Source organism: Aphelocoma coerulescens, chromosome 3 (assembly GCF_041296385.1).
Source record: "Aphelocoma coerulescens isolate FSJ_1873_10779 chromosome 3, UR_Acoe_1.0, whole genome shotgun sequence".
Classification (NCBI taxonomy): domain Eukaryota; kingdom Metazoa; phylum Chordata; class Aves; order Passeriformes; family Corvidae; genus Aphelocoma; species Aphelocoma coerulescens.
The window spans coordinates 89102986-89122458 of record NC_091016.1 but is presented as its reverse complement, the minus strand read 5'-3'; the positions used below and the strand labels follow the sequence as shown (position 1 = coordinate 89122458).

The window sequence follows — 19473 nt, the reverse complement described above, 5'->3', positions numbered from 1 at the left end:
CAAAATGCTTCCTTTCACTTTTGTTGTATGTTTTTAAAAGGCAATGTCTGGCACTAGATCTGAGTTTCTAACATGATCTAATGTAGAAGACAACTGTTCACAAAAAACATCTGTTTAAATCATATCTCGCTCCCCATGTCTTATTGTCAGATAACAGTATATCCATGGCAAAGCGATTTATTCCTTCAAAAAGTGTAGGTCCCCGTCTTTCAGGTTGTGGACTGACCACTGACTTAATTCATTGTGATGTGTGGATCTCTGTTGTTACAAGCTAAATTAAGAGAATTGTCTGCTTTTCAAAGTGTCTGAAAAATGATGTATGATTTTGACAAGAAACACAGTTTTTGGTGTACTTTTTGGAAAAGGGAAACAAAAGGTTTTGGCAGTTAAATGTTTTTGAACTAACTTTGGCAAGAATAATTGTTTGAGATTTTTCCTTAATAGTCTAGTAAACTTGCAGGCTTAAATAGACAAACTTCAGATATTCAAATGCTGAAAGAAGTCATGGTTATATCTCTTCCCCTGCTTTTTAATTTTTCTAGGTTATAATCTTGTAGGGAGGAAGAAGATACCACAGATCATTTTCATGTATTGTCTCACCATAAGACAGGTATGGAGAGATCAAAATCGTTCTTAAGTGAAAATCAGGTTCATGACCACCTGAGGAACCTGATTGTACATAAGTCATTGAATACGTCATAGAATGGTTTGGTTTGGAAGGGACCTTAAAGATCATCTAGTTCCAGGCTATGGACAGGGATGCCATTCACTAGATCAGGCTGCCCAGGATCCATCCAGCCCACCCTTGAGCAGTGCTTGGGATGAGACATCTCTCTTAACCACCTTCTGAGTAAAGAATTTCTTTCTAACATCTAATCTAAACTTGCCTACTTTCAGTTAAAACCATTGCCCCTTGTCCTGTCACTATCTGCCCATATAAAATTTCCCACCCGCTCCTTTTTATGAGGCCCCCAAAGATACTGGGAAGGCCACTGTGAGGTCTCTCCAAAGTCTTCTCTTCTCTATGCTGGTCAACCTGAGCTCTCTCAGCCTTTATTCATAGCAGTGGTGCTCCATTCCTCTGATCATCTATGTGGCCTCCTCTGGACCTGCTCAAACAGGTCCATGTCTGTCTTGTGCTGAGGACTCCAGAGCTGGATGCAGAACTCCAGCTTGGGTCTCATGAGGACAGAGTAGAGGGGGAGAATCCCTTCCCTTGACCGGCTGGCCACCCATCTTTTGATGCTGCCCAGGATGCAGGCAGCTCTCTGGGCTGTGAGCACACCTTACTGTCTTATGTTTGGCTTTTTATCCATGAGAACAGCCAAGTCCTTTTCCTCAGTGCTGCTCTCAGTGAGTTCTCCCAGTTTGTTCTCACGTCTGGGGTTACCCTGATCCAGGTGCAGCACCTTGACTTGGACTTGTTGAACTTCATGATGTTCTTGTAGACCTAGTTCCTTAGCTTGTCCAAGTCCCTCTGGATAGTATCCTTTCCTTCTGTTGTGTTAACTACACCATTCAGCTTTGTATTGTCCACGAACTTACGGAGGGTGCACTTGATCTCAGTGTCTGGGTCACTGATGAAGATACTGAAAAGCACTGGTCCCAAGATAAAATCCTGAGGGACACTTATTCTGGATCAAATTATGGTATATGTCTTCATCCTTTCAGTCCCGTTAATCCTAAGCATCCAATTCTAAGCCAGTCCAGAGTAGTCAGTGGAACTTGATCTGAATCAAGTGGTTATGTTACTGGGTTCATTAGGGTGTATGGCATCTCTCTGCATCTTCCTCTGTATGATGATACCAAACTCAGGATCTCCAATTCATTTTCATTTCCTTATGATCCATCTAATGATACGATCTGTTGAGTGGCTCTGGTTATTAGAACATGCCTGTTGCCTTTACAGGAGAGAATCTTAAGCCAAGAAAAATGTTTTAAAATCATGTGCATGGTTCATATGGGAGACTTGCTTCACTGATTTTCTTCAGTTACCCTCTTTCTTGACTGGAACCCTCACTTTCCTTTGAAACTTCTGTTGGTGATAGCAGAGCTGTAGCCATTCTTTACCAGCTTTGAATAAAGCTTGACCTGTTTTCTTGAATCAGACCATTGATGGTTCCTCTGAAAGCAGTTGCTCTTTTGTATCGGTTGTTGACAGGTACTGGAGGAGTGAAGGGCGTTGTTTTGTCAAGGGGAGCCCTGCCTCTGTGGGAATGCTCCATGTGAACAGCCAAGTGGCAGAGTGATCTCACTGAGAAGTGCTCCCTGCCTGGGTGTGTGGAGCTCGGTCATTGCTTTGCTACCTCTGCCGCTGTGGAGTTTATTTCATGGAGGGAGCTCCTTCAGCCACTCTTTGTGTGCAGCTCCCTAAGGCTCATCTCCAGATAATACGATTGTATCAAGCTTGTTGTTTGGACTTTTCTCCTGTGTGGATGTGCTCAAAGAAAGTCACTGAAGTAAAGGTTTTGCTACTTACTGGAGTAGTTTGAGAGGTGCAGCTTACCTATGTGACCACTGTCTGTCACTTTCCCAGCCTCTTAGTCCTTTGGGTGTGGCAGGGAATGGAAATGACAGTCCCAGGCATGTCCTTACATAAATTTAAGTAAGCTTACCCTTATTCAGGTGTGTTCAGGGTAGGAATCTGTTCTTCAGAGCTGAAGAAACATGTAGGTGTGGACCATACATGTGTAACTCCTATTAACAGTAAATAATGGTGCCTTTTAATATAAAACATATTTTAGCATTGCTTTGTTGTTGTAGGGCTAGTTTTAGCAAAGGAAATTGTTCAGTAAAGCATCCTCTGGTGGGTGGGTTGCTACAGCAACATTCTTGTAAGGGTTCTGATAAAGATTGAAAATTATCTGAATGTTACTTGTGGCTATACATTTTCCAGAGTTTAAATCACAGATATAATATTTATTTTTATTGTACAGATCAAGATTATTCCACTTTTGGAGGATTCTTGACTGTGTAAGCTGCTGCTAAAATAAAATGCTCATTTCAGTCTCACAGAGGAACAAAACTCGCGGCTGTGCTCTGAATACAGTACTTGGCTTGATTAACAAGCATGTCCCAACTAGGGAGATAAATAACTTAATGAGGCCCAGGGCTGGGGGTAAAATTCTTTCTTTTTATGGTTGTAAGCAGAGCACAACACTGTTTCATTAAGCAAAGCAGAATGAATTTAATTTTCTTTGTATAATGGCAGTGCCGTATAGTCTAGAGACATCCAGACAAGGAAACGTGTCGTACTAACAAATATTTTTGAAGGGTTTGGTGGGTGTAAATGCTTAATATAGTTCATGTAATGGCTTGGAAGTGGCTGATCTATATATATGAGATAAAAATAGTACTATTTAATGCTGAAATTAGTGCCGGTATGTTATAGTGCAAACTTCTCTTCTTGCTTTAGACAGTGTGTTTGCTGCTTTTAAAAGACTGTAGTAACAGGTCACCAACACACCAAATACTTTTTGTTAGATGGTGTATTCTGAGAATTTTCCAATCTGTTGATTATTTTGACTAACTGCTACTAAACTTCATATCTTAAAAATGAGATTTTATTAGATTCAGTTTATTCTTAATAATCTGAATGTGGATCATAGTGGTCTTCATATGACTGCCATAGTTTCTGCCAGTGCTTTTATAATTCTTCTCTCATCAAATTTTCTGTTACTAATGACTACATGGTATTTCTGCAAAGTTCATGTTTATCTGGGAGAATTCCAGCTGGGTTCTGTCATAATGGGTCAGCAGTCTTCAGTATCCTCCCATGTGCAGATTGGATGGTGGTACTGCCTAGCTGGAGGTTGTTTAGCATGCTGACCACCTACCATGAAACTTGAGATCTGCTAATCTGGTTGTGACAGGTCTCAGTGGTCACTTGTCATGTTATCAATCAGTGTCTCTCAAATCTTGAGGCTGTCAGTTTCTTCTTTAGGTTCTCATCTTTGCAATGACAGGTGAGACTATTCTTGATACTCTTCAGTCAGGCTTCTCAGATGACCAATTGTTTAGTTATATCTTCCTGCCTCCTTCTCTTTTCTTACCCCTTCTTCTTCCTTCTTGTCCTCAACACTTTGAGACACTTCTGGGATATGTTGTCCTGGCTTGGTAGCTAAGTTTGAAATGTCCTTCATTTGCCAAAGCTTGCATTAATCTTGTTGTTTGCTGTGGTGCTTTGAAGAGGAGATGAGTAAAAGTTGGTGGGCTATATTGAAAATGAAATTTACGTCAAGTAACCTGGTGTTTCAAATATTAAACAGGATTCATGACTTCACAGATCAACTTCCTAAATATCAGCTTACCTTACTGACAGAAGTTACTTGGCCAGATTTAGCTGTTTGGCTTCCAGGCCAGTTGCAGCAAGTCTGGACAATCTGGATAAAAGCTGGTTAAAACTGTCTTGGTCTGATACGTTAGCTACCACTTGGGAGGTTGGTTATTGTTGTGGTTTGGTTTGGGGTTTTTTTTTTAATATATATGTTCAGTCCAAACAGAGAAGTATGGTTTTTCAAATTAATCAGAAAGGAAAGTAATTCTGGGTGACAGTGTTAGTTTTAACTATTTATCTCCAATTACAAAGCTGACTGTCTGAGCTAGGCAGCATTCCAAACTAATGCAAAGAATTTTCCCAGTATATCTATGAATCAATATGAACAGTAAGCTATGCTGAATTTCAGATTACCATGTTTGTCCCTCTTCTATTCAGTCTCACCAGCAACTTGTTTTCACATTTTTCCTTTACAGGGAAATTGTCTTTTAAGCAAGTGTGAAATTGGTTAAGCTGTAATACTCTTAACAAAAAGCAGTTGAGTGGTGTTTTCTCAGTACAAAAATGCAAGTCATTCCAAAGCACTTAAAAGAAGAAAAAGTTTATTCCATAAGGAAAAAGGATTATATCACCATGCTTTTTATTTTAAATTTTCTGCAGTACTATACTGTGGAAGGTGCAGTATTGATTGCTCTAGTGAATTCTTAACAAGAAACAAGATCAGTTTGAGGAGAGAGGGTCTCTTCTGCAAGTCTGTGGCATTCATGTAAAGGGAAGCTTATGCTATTCACTCTTTTCATGTGAGTACTTATACAGCTAGACAAAGGGAAGAAGTTACTACCTTTTCCATCCAAAACATTGCTTCAAGACCCAAAGAGTGAAGAATATAAAGTATACTTTCCTGGGCTGTTTTTTGTTCAATTTTACTGTTTTGCCACTAGCATCCTTAAACATGTCACATGTGAAAAGTCAGTAATGGTAATCATAGTACTTCTGGTTATGAGAGTATTAGGACAAAGGGAGACTTTTCAGTGGAATTTCTTTCAAGATTCTTTGAAAGGTTACTGCTTTGTTCTGATCTCATTGTTCTAGTGCGTTGAACAAAATTGCCAAGTGGTATTGAAACAGTGTTTGCTAATATTGTTAGCTTGTTTATCCAGTCCTCCTCCGTTGCTTCTTTCATGCTTCAGCTCTGTTTCGCTCTTCCTTGATTTCTCTGCCATGATCTGTGGTGCTTTTTTGCTGCTCTTAGGAGGCCATCAAATTGAGTGTTACAGTAAAACAGACAATACTCCACTCAGGCTCAAGGTTCCAGTAGAAAGCACTAGATGGCTCAGAAGCATCTTCTGCTGCAGGAGAGAGATAGAGTATGTAACTTCTTTTAAGGTGCATTTAAAACCAAACCAGGCTTTAATGCAGCAGTTTGCCAAAACCTGCATGTTTCTTACCTGTTATGTCCTTGAATGAGATACCTTTTGGTTTGTGTTTTGTGTGAACAATATATAACCTGGTGATGGTGTTGTAACTGCAAATGACCACACAAAACAGATTTCTGATTCAGTTTAGTATAGTTGACATTTTTTATTGAGAGGATTTATTTGGACATTGCCAAATATAAGAATTTTAAGTATATTCTTAATACTACCACTGGCTAACTCAGTACAGACAGCTAACATAGATAGACTGCTGAATTTAACTTAAGCTTAGCTTAGCAGATTTGAAGGCAGGCGTGAACCTAGTTTTGTTTTGTCTTGTTGCTTTTTAATATGATTGACTTGCCTTTCCAGAATAGCTAATGTTTGGTTTTCCTACTTTATAATACATAAACTTGCACCAAGTCCCATTTTATCATTTGAGTTGCATTGTATCCCAGACATAGCAAGTTCTTTTAGATAGTTGTACTTACATATTAAAAATAAAATTTCAACATTTGATGTTAGTTGAGAACCACTTTGTTCTGTTTCTTATTCAGGTATGTGAGGGACTCTGTAGCAGAAGAGCTTTGTTGCTCAGAGGGCTCTGATTTGCCTTACCAGAACAAACCTTGTCAAAATTGGTTTAATTACAGCTGACCTTAATAAACAGGAGAACTGTGACTTTTGCTAAATGTCCTTGATGGTATGAGCTCTGTAACATGCTTTCACACTGACAAACTTGATTTTCTTCTGTGATGAAGTAGGTGGTTCTGCAGACAAGGGGATAGCAGCAGATGTTTTTCTGCCAGACATCAGCAGGTCCTAGTATTTCATTTCCCATCATATTCTTATAAACAAATCTATGAAGTAGTCCACTGGCTGAAGTGTGGGTCCCAAAGACTTAGTAGTACAAAGTCCAGGTGGCAGCCCGCTACTTCTGGCCTCCTATCAAAGCTCAATACTGGAGCAAATATTCTCTTAACTTTTTTATTAGTAACTGAATGAGGGGACAGAGCACATTTTCAGCACTTTAGCGAATCATAGTAATTTGGTGGGAGCAAGCAAGGTAAGGGAGGTCAGAGAGACTGTTGGGAGGGTGCTCAGCATCCAGGGGAATGCACTGATACGTAGTTCAGCTAAGGTGAGCACAAAGCTGGGGGGTGGGAGCGAGTAGCCCCATGCACCAGTAGAGTCTTGGGACCAACCCAGCTGTCCTGAGCAGCCTCCAGTGTGCCCTGGCTGAGCATCTGCTATGCCCTCAGCTGTGCTAGCACCGCTTTGAGAGGGGTTAATCCCTCTATTGAGGGAAGTGAACCTGTGGGGCTGCTTCTAGGTACTGGTGGAGGAAAATCATAATAAATGAGAGTCTGAACACTTTTTTTTTGGGCAAGAAACAGGTTGCCCAGAAAGGCTGTAAAGTCTCCGTTCTTCAGGATCCTCACAGGTCCATCAACATACTCCTCCAAACAATATATTCTAATGGCCCTGCTGAAAGCAGGGTGTCAGACAACCAAAACTGCTCTTTTTTACTCTCAGCTTTCAGCGTGTTGTGCCCCTCAAGAGGCAAACAGCAAAATTGATCAATGTAATATGATAGACTCCATGCAACCTGCCATAGTACAGGAATTGTTTGCAATCCATCAAGCTACCTACCCTAGGCATGATAGGAGAGATCCAAGGGGGATATGGTTTGGATGTTAACTGGAGAACCTTGCTATCTACTCTGCCTAAATGTGTGTCTGAGTCCCGTGGCCTTGACTGAAATGAATAGAAGTCTTTTGTACTTTGGTTGGTGGTGTTTGTCACTCTCATGAGTTTTATTTTGAAATCACTGTAGGTATTCATGCAGCAAGTAGGAAAACAATTTTTTGATTAATAAGCTTTCAGTGTGTCAGTGGTGTCTTTAAAATGCAGAGAATATATTCCTTTCAGAGCCATGTAAAAAGCAATGTCCTGAAGATACCTGTATCTTCAAGGTGTCAGTGCAGGGGAAATGTTAAACTGTTCCTGAAAGGAGAGAAGTTAAAATAAAGACACATGCTTTCAAATTTACTTGCTTTAGAAGCTGAACTGTAGAAGTGAATGTCTAAAAATGTGTTTTCAGTCCCTTAACTATGATATGCTCTTCAGGCTTCTGTATTTGGAAAATATGAATGTAAAATGAATCAAATGATGTTACCACAGGGAGGAAGTGTCAGTCATAACATTTTTATAAGATTAAGGAATGATTGTGTGTGGAGTCTAAGTATCAGTTGTTAATGAAACAGTAAGTTTTAAGGAAAAAAACATGCTTTGAGAATACTTAATTTATATTAAGAAGATCTACTAGTGAGAAATACAAAATTTTAAACTTACATTTGTTCCTGATTTTTGGGTTGTTTTTTCCTTGTCTTAAATAGACTTTGTTGGAATATGCAGAAAAGTGGAAAACATCAGAAGATCCCCTGCCTCTGTTGGAGGTGTACACGGTGGCTATCCGAAGTTATGTTAAAGCACGACCTTACCTTACCTCTGAGTGTGAAAACGTAGCCTTTGTGCTTGAACGTTTAGCACTGTGAGTATGTTTGTTTTTTTGGTTACTAAAACCAGTCTGTATACTATTAACTTTTCATTACCTAAATGGTTTCTGAGTCCAGGTCTCAGCAGCTACCTTCCTCATGGTGGATGCTGTATGTAAGGAGAATATCTGGTTGTTGGAATTGAGGCAGGAAGGATTCCTGACCTAGGACAAGCCAACATTCCTGGCTTGAAGCACTTTGCTACTATTGATCTGCATGCAATCTGAAAGTGCATCAATTTGCACAGGCTTTTACAGGGTTGGATTCAATGATAATTTTTTTTTTATGGTGTCTTTTAGAGAATTTGCTTTTACAGTATCTCCAAGAGTGTTCATGACCTCTTTTTCTTTATATGTTCAAGGAAGCAAACTGTTTTATGGCTGATGTTTCAAACAACTATTTTGATATTAGAATAAAGAATTGTTGATTATATAATTTAGAAGTCAAAAATTGCCTCAAATAATACTCCTTTTTGACTTCCAGAAGCTGTATTGAACTTCTACTGTGTCTGCCTCTGGACTTACCTGAAGATAAATGGGAAGAATTTCAGACTTTTGTACAGGTGAGTTTGATTCATGAAATGAAGACTTTTAATAAGTTTTCAGAATGTTTTGGAAATATAGGGATATTGAGTATGTAGCATGTCTGTAAGGAGCAAGGCCTTCAGCTGGGAATCCTATGTACTCTGCAGTAATTGCTGAAGGTAATATCATTTTTCTGCATGCAGCAGCTGTGGAGAAAAAAAAATTACAGATTATTGAAAGAAAATTCATGTTTTAAAATACAGTTGACTATTAACACTCTTAGAAATGAAATATTATCATATAAGTAATTCTTTACTATATATGGCTGTATGTTTGAAAGTTATAAATGAAAGGCCAGTTGATACTGAAGGTTTGTTAGATCTCTCAGAGCACTGGCTGGTTAAGGTTAGAGCTCTGCTTTAAGGGAAGGTGTTGGAACAAGTTCTGCTCCTCAGTATTTATCAGAAATATGTAGTGGGAGGTCCCATCTACAGTTTAAAAAAAAGAAAGGAGGGGGGAGGAGAAAAGAATAATAATGAAAAATACCAGATACAGTTACCTCAGGATTCTCAGCCTAAATAACGTAGGAAGATGAAAGGCTGATTATTTTAGAATGGATTTTGACTAGCAATTGCGTTATAGAAATCAATTCTGAAGAGATGTGTTTGATGCTGAGAGATTCCACAGCCTTGAGAGCAGGTGGAAAAGTAAAAGAAAAATGAGCCATTTCTTGATTGTTTGGGGGTTTTTTTAAGGACCAGGGTAAGTTGTGTATTGCTACTTAATCCAGAGATTTTTGTAGGTATTGAGTTTGCTCCCAAGTGTACATCTGCTCACAGAAGTTATTCTAGCATATAAATGTAGTGGAAGATATTTTTATGGATTTTAAGACTCCAGCCTGTTTCATCGTATTTGCATAGAACCATGCAGTGAGATCTTAACAGCTAAAATCTTTCGACATTATAAAAGTATTTTTTTCCGTGTCTCCAGTACATAGAAATTGAGCTGCTGAAGAGCTTGAGAAGATAAAGTTTAGGCACCTGATACCAGGCCAATATGTGGACCAGAGAAATTACTCATCCATTTTTAAAAGAGAGGCCTATTTCAAAATTTAGTTTCAGAAATTTCAGAAGTAGCCTGTTAATAAATCTCAAGGTGAGTTTGAGGCACTCAGTTGTTTTGGTTTTTCATCTTAAATCTTAGGCAACAGAGGCAGAAGTAAAACCTATATAGGCTGAATTTTAAGATTGTTTTGTTATACATTTAACTCTCTATCTGATCAGGTGTTATTTTGACAACATAAGGTATAAAGGAGTATGAAAGACACATTACTTATGTCTTGTTTAAACAATACTTTGTTTTGTAAAATATATTGTTCAGGTGGCTCATAAAAACTTGATGGAAAATGGCAGCCAGGAACTGCACATTTTAACAACACTTACACAAGAGAAGGGAGTGTGGAAGAACCCAGTATTGTGTGCTATTCTTTCCCAGGAACAGTTGGACCCAGATAAAGGTAAAATTTAACATTATGTTTGGGATAATATATACTTCATTTTTATCATACACTGAAATAGTGTTATGATATATGGAAGTTTTTTGTTCAATATAGTTTGTGATAATTTATAAACTATATAAATAAATATGCTTGTGGCATTTTCTGAATTAATAAGACAGTATGTTCATGGGAACATACAAATAATTTAATGTTGATATTTTACATAAAATGTAATCATGCCTTGAATTCTCTTGCCATTTTCTTTATAAGCCATGTGAAGGGAGTTTACATGCAGGCTAATTTCCAATGGGGCAAGTTCAATACTAATATACAAAATTTATTTGCCATAAACAAAAAAAAATAAAACGGCATATATTTTTTTTAATGAGAATATCATTTACTCAGTTATGAAATGCAAATGGTAAGAGGGCCTTTACTGAAGATTCATTTAGACCTGAGTTCTGAGAATGGCTAACAGCCGTTGCATAGGGAAGAATATATGATCAGCAGAGGCTTACAGGGATAGTGCCCTGATATGTTATTTTCGTTTTGGTGATTGCAATTCAGAAGTGGTATCCTTGTGTGAATAAATTTTAGTTGTTTTTTTGATTCTTTGCCTAAATGGTTTTAGAATCTGTATAAAGCATTACATGTAAGCATCTGTGGCAGTTGCACAGTTCTTACATCAAGTGAAGTAGTTCCTCCTACTGTCTGCCTCCTTTTCCTGCTTATTTGATATGATATTTTCTATCTGTTGACAAGTTAACTATTCAAGTGTCTTTTAATGAATGCATCACAAGACCTGATTCGATAGACTGCTATCATGTCTATACTAGTTTGAAAACAAACCAGCAGGAGGCACCAAGTCAGAATAACAATTTAATAAGGAAATTTAGAAAAAAATAAAGGCAGAAAACACTGGTTTAAACTGACAGAGTCAGGATACTACCTGACACCCTGTTAGTCAGGGTGTCAGTAGCAGTCCAATAAGATGGTGGCTGCAGTCCTCCTGAAGTGTGGATGTGGTTCTGTCGAAGCAGTGATCCTGTAGACGGGTCTGCTCTTCCTTGGAGGTCCAGTGGTGGCTGTGTAGCTGCTGTCCTCTGGGAATCCAGTGGAAAGGGTGTCTGTGGTGTTTGTAATCTCAGATTGTATCCAGGATGGAATGCTTGGTTCTTCGTTCTGGGTGGAGCATCTCACAATGGGATGATGAGTCAGGAGGCCAGGTGTTGATGGGCTCATTAACAGAAGATGGTCCGGAGGGAGGAGGCAAGGAAACACTGCCCCACCTGGTTTCAGCAGCTCATGAGGATGGTAATAGATTACGCTGCAACCCAGGAAAATGTCTCATCTTCACTCTTCTGTAGTGTCTTACATATGTCTTCAAGCTTTACTGCCCCATTCTTTGTATGGGGAACCAAAGGTTTATTCAGCAGTCAATATGATTTTCTGCTTCTTTCTGCATTCCTTTCACAATATTTCCTAACATTAGCCTTGCTTCTTGACTGCACATTGAACTAGTGTTTTCTTAAATCAGGACTAAGCAAGACATTTTCTTGAGGACTAGTACCTATTTCAGTGTTAGGATTTCCCCCTACCACACCTGCATGTTAGGCTTGCATTTTTTTCCCCCATGAAAATAATTTTGGGGGGTTAATCAACATTTTAATTTTATCTGTTATGCTGTGTTGTGGACTGTTGGCATGTTTTTACTACCCTGCTTTTGTCAGCATATATTGTCATAGTTCTCTGCTCTTTTCCAAATGTTTATAAAAGTCCTGGACGTAGGCCGTCCCTGGTACAGATCCTAAAGAAACCCACTGAGAGTTTGTTTAGGGTTTTTTCTTTTTTTTCTATTGACTGATAATTTATCTGTACAAGGATCTTTTTTTTACTGCCAAGAGAGTTTGGCATCTTTAGGGATTTGATGGACTTCTTTAGAAAATAAATTGGATCTCCTTTTTTCAAATTACCACAGCTCCCTTGGATACGTCCAGTAAATGTATAATGTGATTGATTTTTTTTTTTTTTCGCCCTAAAAGTTAATGCTTACTCTTCCACAAGATTTGCATTTCATTCCTTCTTTTAATTACTTATTATGCACCTGATACAGACTTTGGATTTGTATGTAGTCCTTAGAGTCCCACAGAGTACCTTTACTAGCTTACTCTCAACTACCCTGCAGCCATTGTAACAGTAAGGTACTTGTAAGAAAGAGGTTTAATTAATATTTGTTTGCATTATATTTGAGTCTTTTTAAGAACTTGCTCATGAGTTCAGTATTGGATGGGGGGACACAGGGCAATAAGTAAGATTGTGACCATGGACTTCAGGAGTGCTAACTTTAGCATCCTTAAGGAACTTCTTGTAAGAATTCTATGGGAATAGGTCCTGCAGGGAGGAGGGGTCCAGTAGAACTGGTTGATATTCAAGGATCACTTCTTCCAGGCTCAAAAATGATACATCCTGATGAGCAAGAAATCAGGCAGAGGGGGCAAGAAACATGCATGGATGAATAAAGAACCCTGGTCACTACTCAAGCATAAGCAGGAAATACACAGGAGATGGAAGCAGGGTTTGGCCACTTGAAGTGAATGTAGGGAGGTTGTCAGAGTAAGTCGAAAGGAGACAAGGAAGGCCAAGGCCCATCTGGAATTAAATCTGGCCAAGGATGTCAAGAACAACAAGAAGGGCTTTTTCAGATACATAATTACAAAAAGTAAACGAAGGGTAATGTGGGCCTGTTACTGAATGGAGGGAGGACCCTGGTAACAGGTGATGCAGAGAAGGCAGAATTACTGAATGCCTTCTTTGCATCAATCTTCACTGAAAAGACCAGCCTTCAGGAATCTCTGATCCAAGAGCCAGTAGAGTGCCTCCCCAGAAAGTTTGCTGATGACACAAAGCTGGAGGAGTGGCCAATACCTCAGAGGGCTGTGCAGCCCTTCAGAAGGACCTTGACAGGTTGAAGAGAGGGGCAGAGAAGAACCTTCTGAAATTCAACAGAGGCAAATGCAGGGTCCTGCACTTGGAAGAATAGCCTTTTGAATTCCTTTATTTTCAAACTGTACAAACTTCAGACATAGTGCAAGAAAAGTTTGTGTTTTCTGACCACACAGCGCAGCTGTTTGCTTCTGATTACAGACAAGGAAATGCAGGCTTGTCTGAACTGGGTTATTCTCTTGCTCTCCTAGTTTTGAGAATGGTCTAATGCATGAGTTTCACCTAAATATGAGCAGGAAGTACTCACTACATAAGATGTTAGGGAGACTGTTCTCTTGAGTGCCACATCATTAAAGTAATTGCCTTACTTCTGACTGCTTTGGACACAGCTCAGTTTTCTGATGAATTTAGTGTTGGTAAGGATTCATGCACTAAGGAGTGCAAAAAAAGTAGGGGGTGGATATACAGTTCTTTAAAGCAGTATTAAGAACAGCATACCTGTCATGGATTTCCTTGCTGATGAGTATTGCTGCATTACTACAAGATGTTCATACAGTACTGTGATATAAAACAGCAAAATTTGTCTTGAACTGTACTGCAGAAACTACATGCATGCAGTAGATACAAATTTGAGCTGGTGTGCACATACAAGATTTTTTTCATGTTGGAAATAATTCTCTGTCCCCTTGATTTGTCACCAGCTTGGGTGACAAACATTGGCATTGCCATATCTGATCATAAAAGTTGGGAAGCCTGGCTTAAGTTACCAAATTCTGTGCAGAAAATAAAAGAGAATCTTCTCTTGGAAACTATTTAATGCTGAAACCTCACTTGAGTTGTTTCTGAAGACAATGTATCTCTCTTCCTCTGCTAGTGAAACATAAGCATTGTCGTTTGTGACTGTGCTTGTTCCCACAGTGCTAGTCTGTATGGAAGACTAGCCTGGAAATGAGTATTTGGATTCCTAATGAGCTGAGGAATGTGTTTTTTTCTTGTTCTTGACTGGTGACTCCAAAGATAATTTATTTGCTGCAACTGGATCATCTTTGGTGGTCATTTTTGGGCCTCCTCAGTGGACTTCTGAATTTGATAGCATTATATGTGACTCCCATCTGAGAGGTTTCATGAGAAACTCCTTTTGAGTTTCCTGGGTCTGGATCAATCTACATTAATTTAAGAGCACTCAGGCAATCTTCCACTCAAGCAGTTCAGTGCTGAAAGGACAGATCATTCCCCCAGCTCCTTGTGTCTTGTTGTTTCTTGCCTCTGTGTAGTGGTTTGGTCCAAAATACTCATTACTGTCCCTGACACTCCATCCCTTGTCTTTACTCAGCAGGACACACAACAATTATGTGACTAGGTCTGGAACTTCCGGATTCAGATTCTGGTTCCTCAGCAGTATTCCTCTTACAAGTGTGCTCAGGAGCTGTAAACTACTTGCTTGTTCACATCAGTTTTCTTCTTTTTCCACCTAAACCTGTTTCCTGTGTCTTTAAAGAATGTCTTATCAAATTTGGAGTTTTGTCTGTGTAGCATTGTGGACATTTTAGACTTGAAAGATCACCTAAAATTACATCATCTTATTGGGTCGTGAGGATAGCAAAGTACCAGTGTTCTCAAATAGTATTTCAGAGATACACTGGTATCATTCTTTGCTGTGGAGCACAGCTCTATCAGTTTCCATCACCTCAAATACTGGGGACAACTAGTCAGTACTAAAGCAGAAAGAAGTCTGGAAAGGTATTATAGACATATGAAAATACGCTCTCCTATCCACACCATTAAATTCAAGAAGGCACTATTAGCTGTAATTGCTGACTAGGCTGGAAGTAAATGGTTCACCTGCTGTAGCACTCATCAGCTGTTTCCATACTGCTATTGGACACTGCATTGCATTTGTATGGTGACCTGCATGACTTCTTGTTTTCTCAAGATTGCATATGATAGACAAGAAGCACTTATATTTGGAGAGAGGAATTTTCCACGTTTCTCCACTTCATTAATTGGTTACAGAAGGAAACCTTAGTAAGGTTGTCTTAATTTTCTCACATCATAGTGGGTCTTCTGTCTTACTGGCCTCCGCCTGAACTACCAGATAGCTTAATGTGAGATCAGGACTGATATTAATCTAGAATTGAAGCTGATCTGAATTAATGACAACTGAAAATTAGGTTTCCTTAAGTCATGTGGCTGTCTCTGCAGCCTTATTGCTCAGTGTGCCGACGACTGAAAGTTGAAGTGTTTGGGGTTATGCAGTAGCCTATGCAATCTTAAAACACTGCACTTCCATCCTCAGATTCTGTCAGTGTGGCTTGTGCTCTTCAGCATGATGCTGCTTTTCCATCCTCGAGGTTATTATTTTCTTGTAGTGATGGTATAATCCTTCAAAATGGTCACTGGTATCTCCTCAGTTGGTACTGAGGGTGAGTGGAGGAACTGTCTAGAGGAAAAGGATAACCCTACGAAAAGCCAGGCTGCTGCTGCTTTTTTGGTATTTAATTCTAATTATCCTTAGAGATTTAAACCTGGATGCCAATAGTTAGGTTCTTAAATTTTTCATAAGTTTAAATGTAGTAGGGAGATATCTAAAGAATATGTCACTGAAAAGAGGATCCAGATACAACCATCATTATCCAGAGATTGTCAAGGTGGATAACAGGCAGAATTTAACAGCCAACGTGGAACTATTTTCAGTAATTAGAGCACCAGTCACCAGAAGCTGCATGATACCAGCAGCCTCAGTTTTGAGAGGAGAAAAAAAAATAATGTTTTCCTCCTGGGTATATTCAAAGCAGCCATCTGGAACTTCTTTTACCCTTTCTCCAGACACTGTGCCACTACAGAAGCATCCAGGATTGATGCTGCATTCAGCAGAATTGTGCTGAGATGTTGTCTGCATGAAAGATTCTGATTCCCAGCTCCTGGTAGATATGGAAAGCATTGAGTCAGTTCAGAGTCACCCACAGTGTGAATGCATATGTGGACTAACACTTGAAGATGACTAAAGAGGTGTCATGGTTCAACCCCAGCCAGCAGCCAAGCCCCACTCAGCCACTCGCTCACTTCCCCACCAGCAGCATCGGGGAGAGAATAGGAAGGGTGAAGGTAGAAAACTCAAAAGTTGAGATAGAGACAGTTCCATCGGGAAAGCAAAAGCCATGCACACAAGCAAAGCAAGGAATGAATTCAGTGCTTCCCCTGGGCAGGCGGGTGTTCAGCCATCTCCAGGAGAGCAGGGCCCCACCACACCTAACAGTGACTTGGGAAGACAAACGCCATCACTGCAAACGTTGGCCCCGTTCCTCCTTCTCCCCCCGCCTTCTATACTGAGCATGATGCCATATGGTCTGGAATGTCCCTTTGGTCAGTCTGGGTCACCTGTCCTGGCTGTGTCTCCTCCCAAGCACCCCCAGGCTCCTCCCCAGTGTGGCAGTACAAAAATCAGAAAAGGCCTTGGCTCTGTGTAAGCCCTGCTCAGCAATAACAAAAACATCTCCACATTATCATCACTGCGTTCAGCACAAATCCAAAACACAGTCCCCTACCAGCCACTGCGAAGAAAATTAACCCTACCTCAGCCAGACCCAGCACAGTAGTTTCCTGACTAGCAACTGAAGTTCTTTGAGATGGTTTGTCCGTGTGTATATTCACCTCCTGGCTTCATCCTCCTTGGCCAAAGCAAGGTTGATAAGATGTAAAGGTCTGTGGTAGATAAATCTGTGCCTACCCTACATCTGATGAAGGATCTGGTAGTAGGATTATGAGTGCTTTGTACGGCAGATACTCTTTGTGCTCTTCAGGTCTTCTAGTCAGCTAAAACGTGGCATTAATGTGGACTGTCTTCCACACAGAACCTGTTACTGCTTGGAGCTTATTCCTGCACTTGTGTGCTGCCAATCTATGGATTATGTTTTCTCTGGTTTAATCCATGTATGGTATGAGCAATACCTGTAATAAAAGTTCATAGTCCTTCTTGTGAACTTGGCATGGAATTACTTGGTAGTAGGACCTGACATGCCAGCTGTGGGACGCAAGGGAATAACAGGGAAACTGTCTGAAAAGGTTACATCCCAGTCTGTCCAAGTTAATTTGCTAGCCTTAGTAGATTGTAGTACCACCTGTCAGATGTTATCTGCACATCTTTGTTTTCTTTCATATTCTGTAACTTTATATGAATTTTGTACATGCCTTGCACAAACATGTTTATGAATTTTAATGGATGAGGGAGCATTGCACAAAAATGACATTTAATAATTTTTCCAAGAGTCATTCCCATTAAATATGTCAAGGTTTATGCTCATAGGGGTTAAGTGACTTGTTCTAGATGAGCACTTGTGTCTCAAAGCATTTTTATGAATTACAATTGTTATGGTAAACTGACAATTTGTCCACAATAACTTTTGAAATGGGTATTGCATGATAAAATATATTTATAAAATATTTAAAAACAAACAAAATCTCCCTCAATAACCTCAAAATCTTATCCTTAAGACTGTTCCCCACCATAAACTTAGTCCTGTAACTTCAGTGCTGGGTTTTGTCTTAAAATGTCAGCTACAGTTCAGTTACAAAATAAATGTAATTAAAATTCATGTTTTGAATGAGCTTTCAGATGCTAAACATAATGGTTATTATCACTGGGATTAGAATAAAGGCTTAAGAGCTAATATGTAGCTCTAACCCTGAGGTCTTCCTGTGTCTTGTTGAGAAGATAACAGAAAATGTGCTGATGCTTATGCAAGGTAGGCTGGCTGAAGCGGTAAACACTAAAGGAAGGGGATTACTGAGAACTAGCAGATAGAACAGTGTTTACAATATTAAATGCAGCAATTACAGTAATAAATCAGAGTGAAACATCTTGGGTTACCAATATATCTTAAAGTCTAAGGTCTTCCTGTATCTTGTTACAGAAATAAGGTAAAATGTTCCGATGTTATTCCAGGCAGACTATCCAGGACTAAATGTTGTGAGTGAAAGGATTATTGGTACCTGGTGGAGGAAGAGCAAGGCTAGACTATTGAATGTGGTTAGTCACAGGGTCATTTGTGGGTTGGCAGGAATAGGAACGTTTTTTATAATGCATGGGTAATGACATTTAAGGAACATTTATATGCTGCTTAGAATGTCCCCTAATAAATACAAAAAATGTTTACTGTCTACCAATTGTCAGTTAGTGTGCTCTGGTTTTCCTTTGTTCCTACATAAATACAAATCTGGTCATAGCTTCATCATCATGGGGAGAGGAAGAAGGAGCTCATTTGATTTGAATGTTCTTACCCATCAGTTAGCCATTGCTGATCATGTGTAACAAGGTACAAGGATATGTATGAATAACGAACTGAGAAGTTGGTTGAAATGATAATTCAACCATAAATCTGAAAATGCGTGAAAGATAATGATGGGGTCTAACAGGCCCAGTTTCTGCAAAAGGCAGTATTTTCTGCCCTAAAGTCTTGTGCACTCAAGTGGTAAAGAAAATGGTTGACCTGATTATGATTTCAAGATGGACTTTTAGTAATGTTCCGTATAAGCAGCTAGGAGAAATCATGAAATAAAGACAGTAGTGAATCAAACTAAACGGGATAGGAAGACACAAAAAATAAAATGAGATGAGCTTTTTTCTTCCATCAAACCTCATGTTTCATATTCTAATAGTTCAGATATTAGAGAGAGAATTCATTTTTTGCATGTTGAAAGTACTTACTTCATCAAGACGAATCAGGACTTGAAAAGTCAAGAAAATATAAGTGAATGGGCAGCATGATTCAGGTGAAATTCAGGACAAGTAAATTGAAAGGAATATAATGAAAGTTCCTACCAGGATGTGTCAGAAAGTGAGCACTGCAGATGACCACAAGGTTTTGGGAAGGGGTGATGAAAATACTCAAAACTGGAAAAAATCACATTTAGAAAGGATCAAGATTTTACTCTTAACACTGAAAGCATATAATGTATCTGCTGGTTTTCACAAAAGAAACAAAAAACAGTAGAAAAAGTCTGCTGTTTTTAAAAGATGTGAGAATGTATTATTAAAGTGAGGGTAATTGAAAACCAAATTATTTTTTAATGCAGTATATATCTATCTTATGGAAACAGGGAGGTGTTAATGTCAAAAAGATTAAACAAAATTGATTGTCTATGTGTCTAGTTTTGATAATTGACTTTAAATATTCTGTAGGTAGTACTAAACCTCATGCTTCAAAGCTGAAACAACTTTGGTCTTGAAGATCTGGATGAGACCTGAGATATATATTTAAGA

General features: G+C 39.1%; 1 protein-coding gene across 2 annotated transcripts in view; it reads left to right on the top strand.

The window, feature by feature from the left end:
- Positions 1-19473, top strand: part of ZNF292 (zinc finger protein 292) — a 53406-nt gene that overhangs the window by 18926 nt on the left and 15007 nt on the right. The window contains exons 2-4 of one of the 2 annotated variants that reach the window (XM_069011193.1): positions 8091-8245; positions 8736-8811; positions 10154-10289. In XM_069011193.1, coding sequence (XP_068867294.1) covers positions 8091-8245; positions 8736-8811; positions 10154-10289 — 367 coding nt within the window. Of the gene's footprint in view, positions 1-8090; positions 8246-8732; positions 8812-10153; positions 10290-19473 lie in introns of both variants that reach the window. The other variant, XM_069011192.1, reaches the window with a different exon arrangement.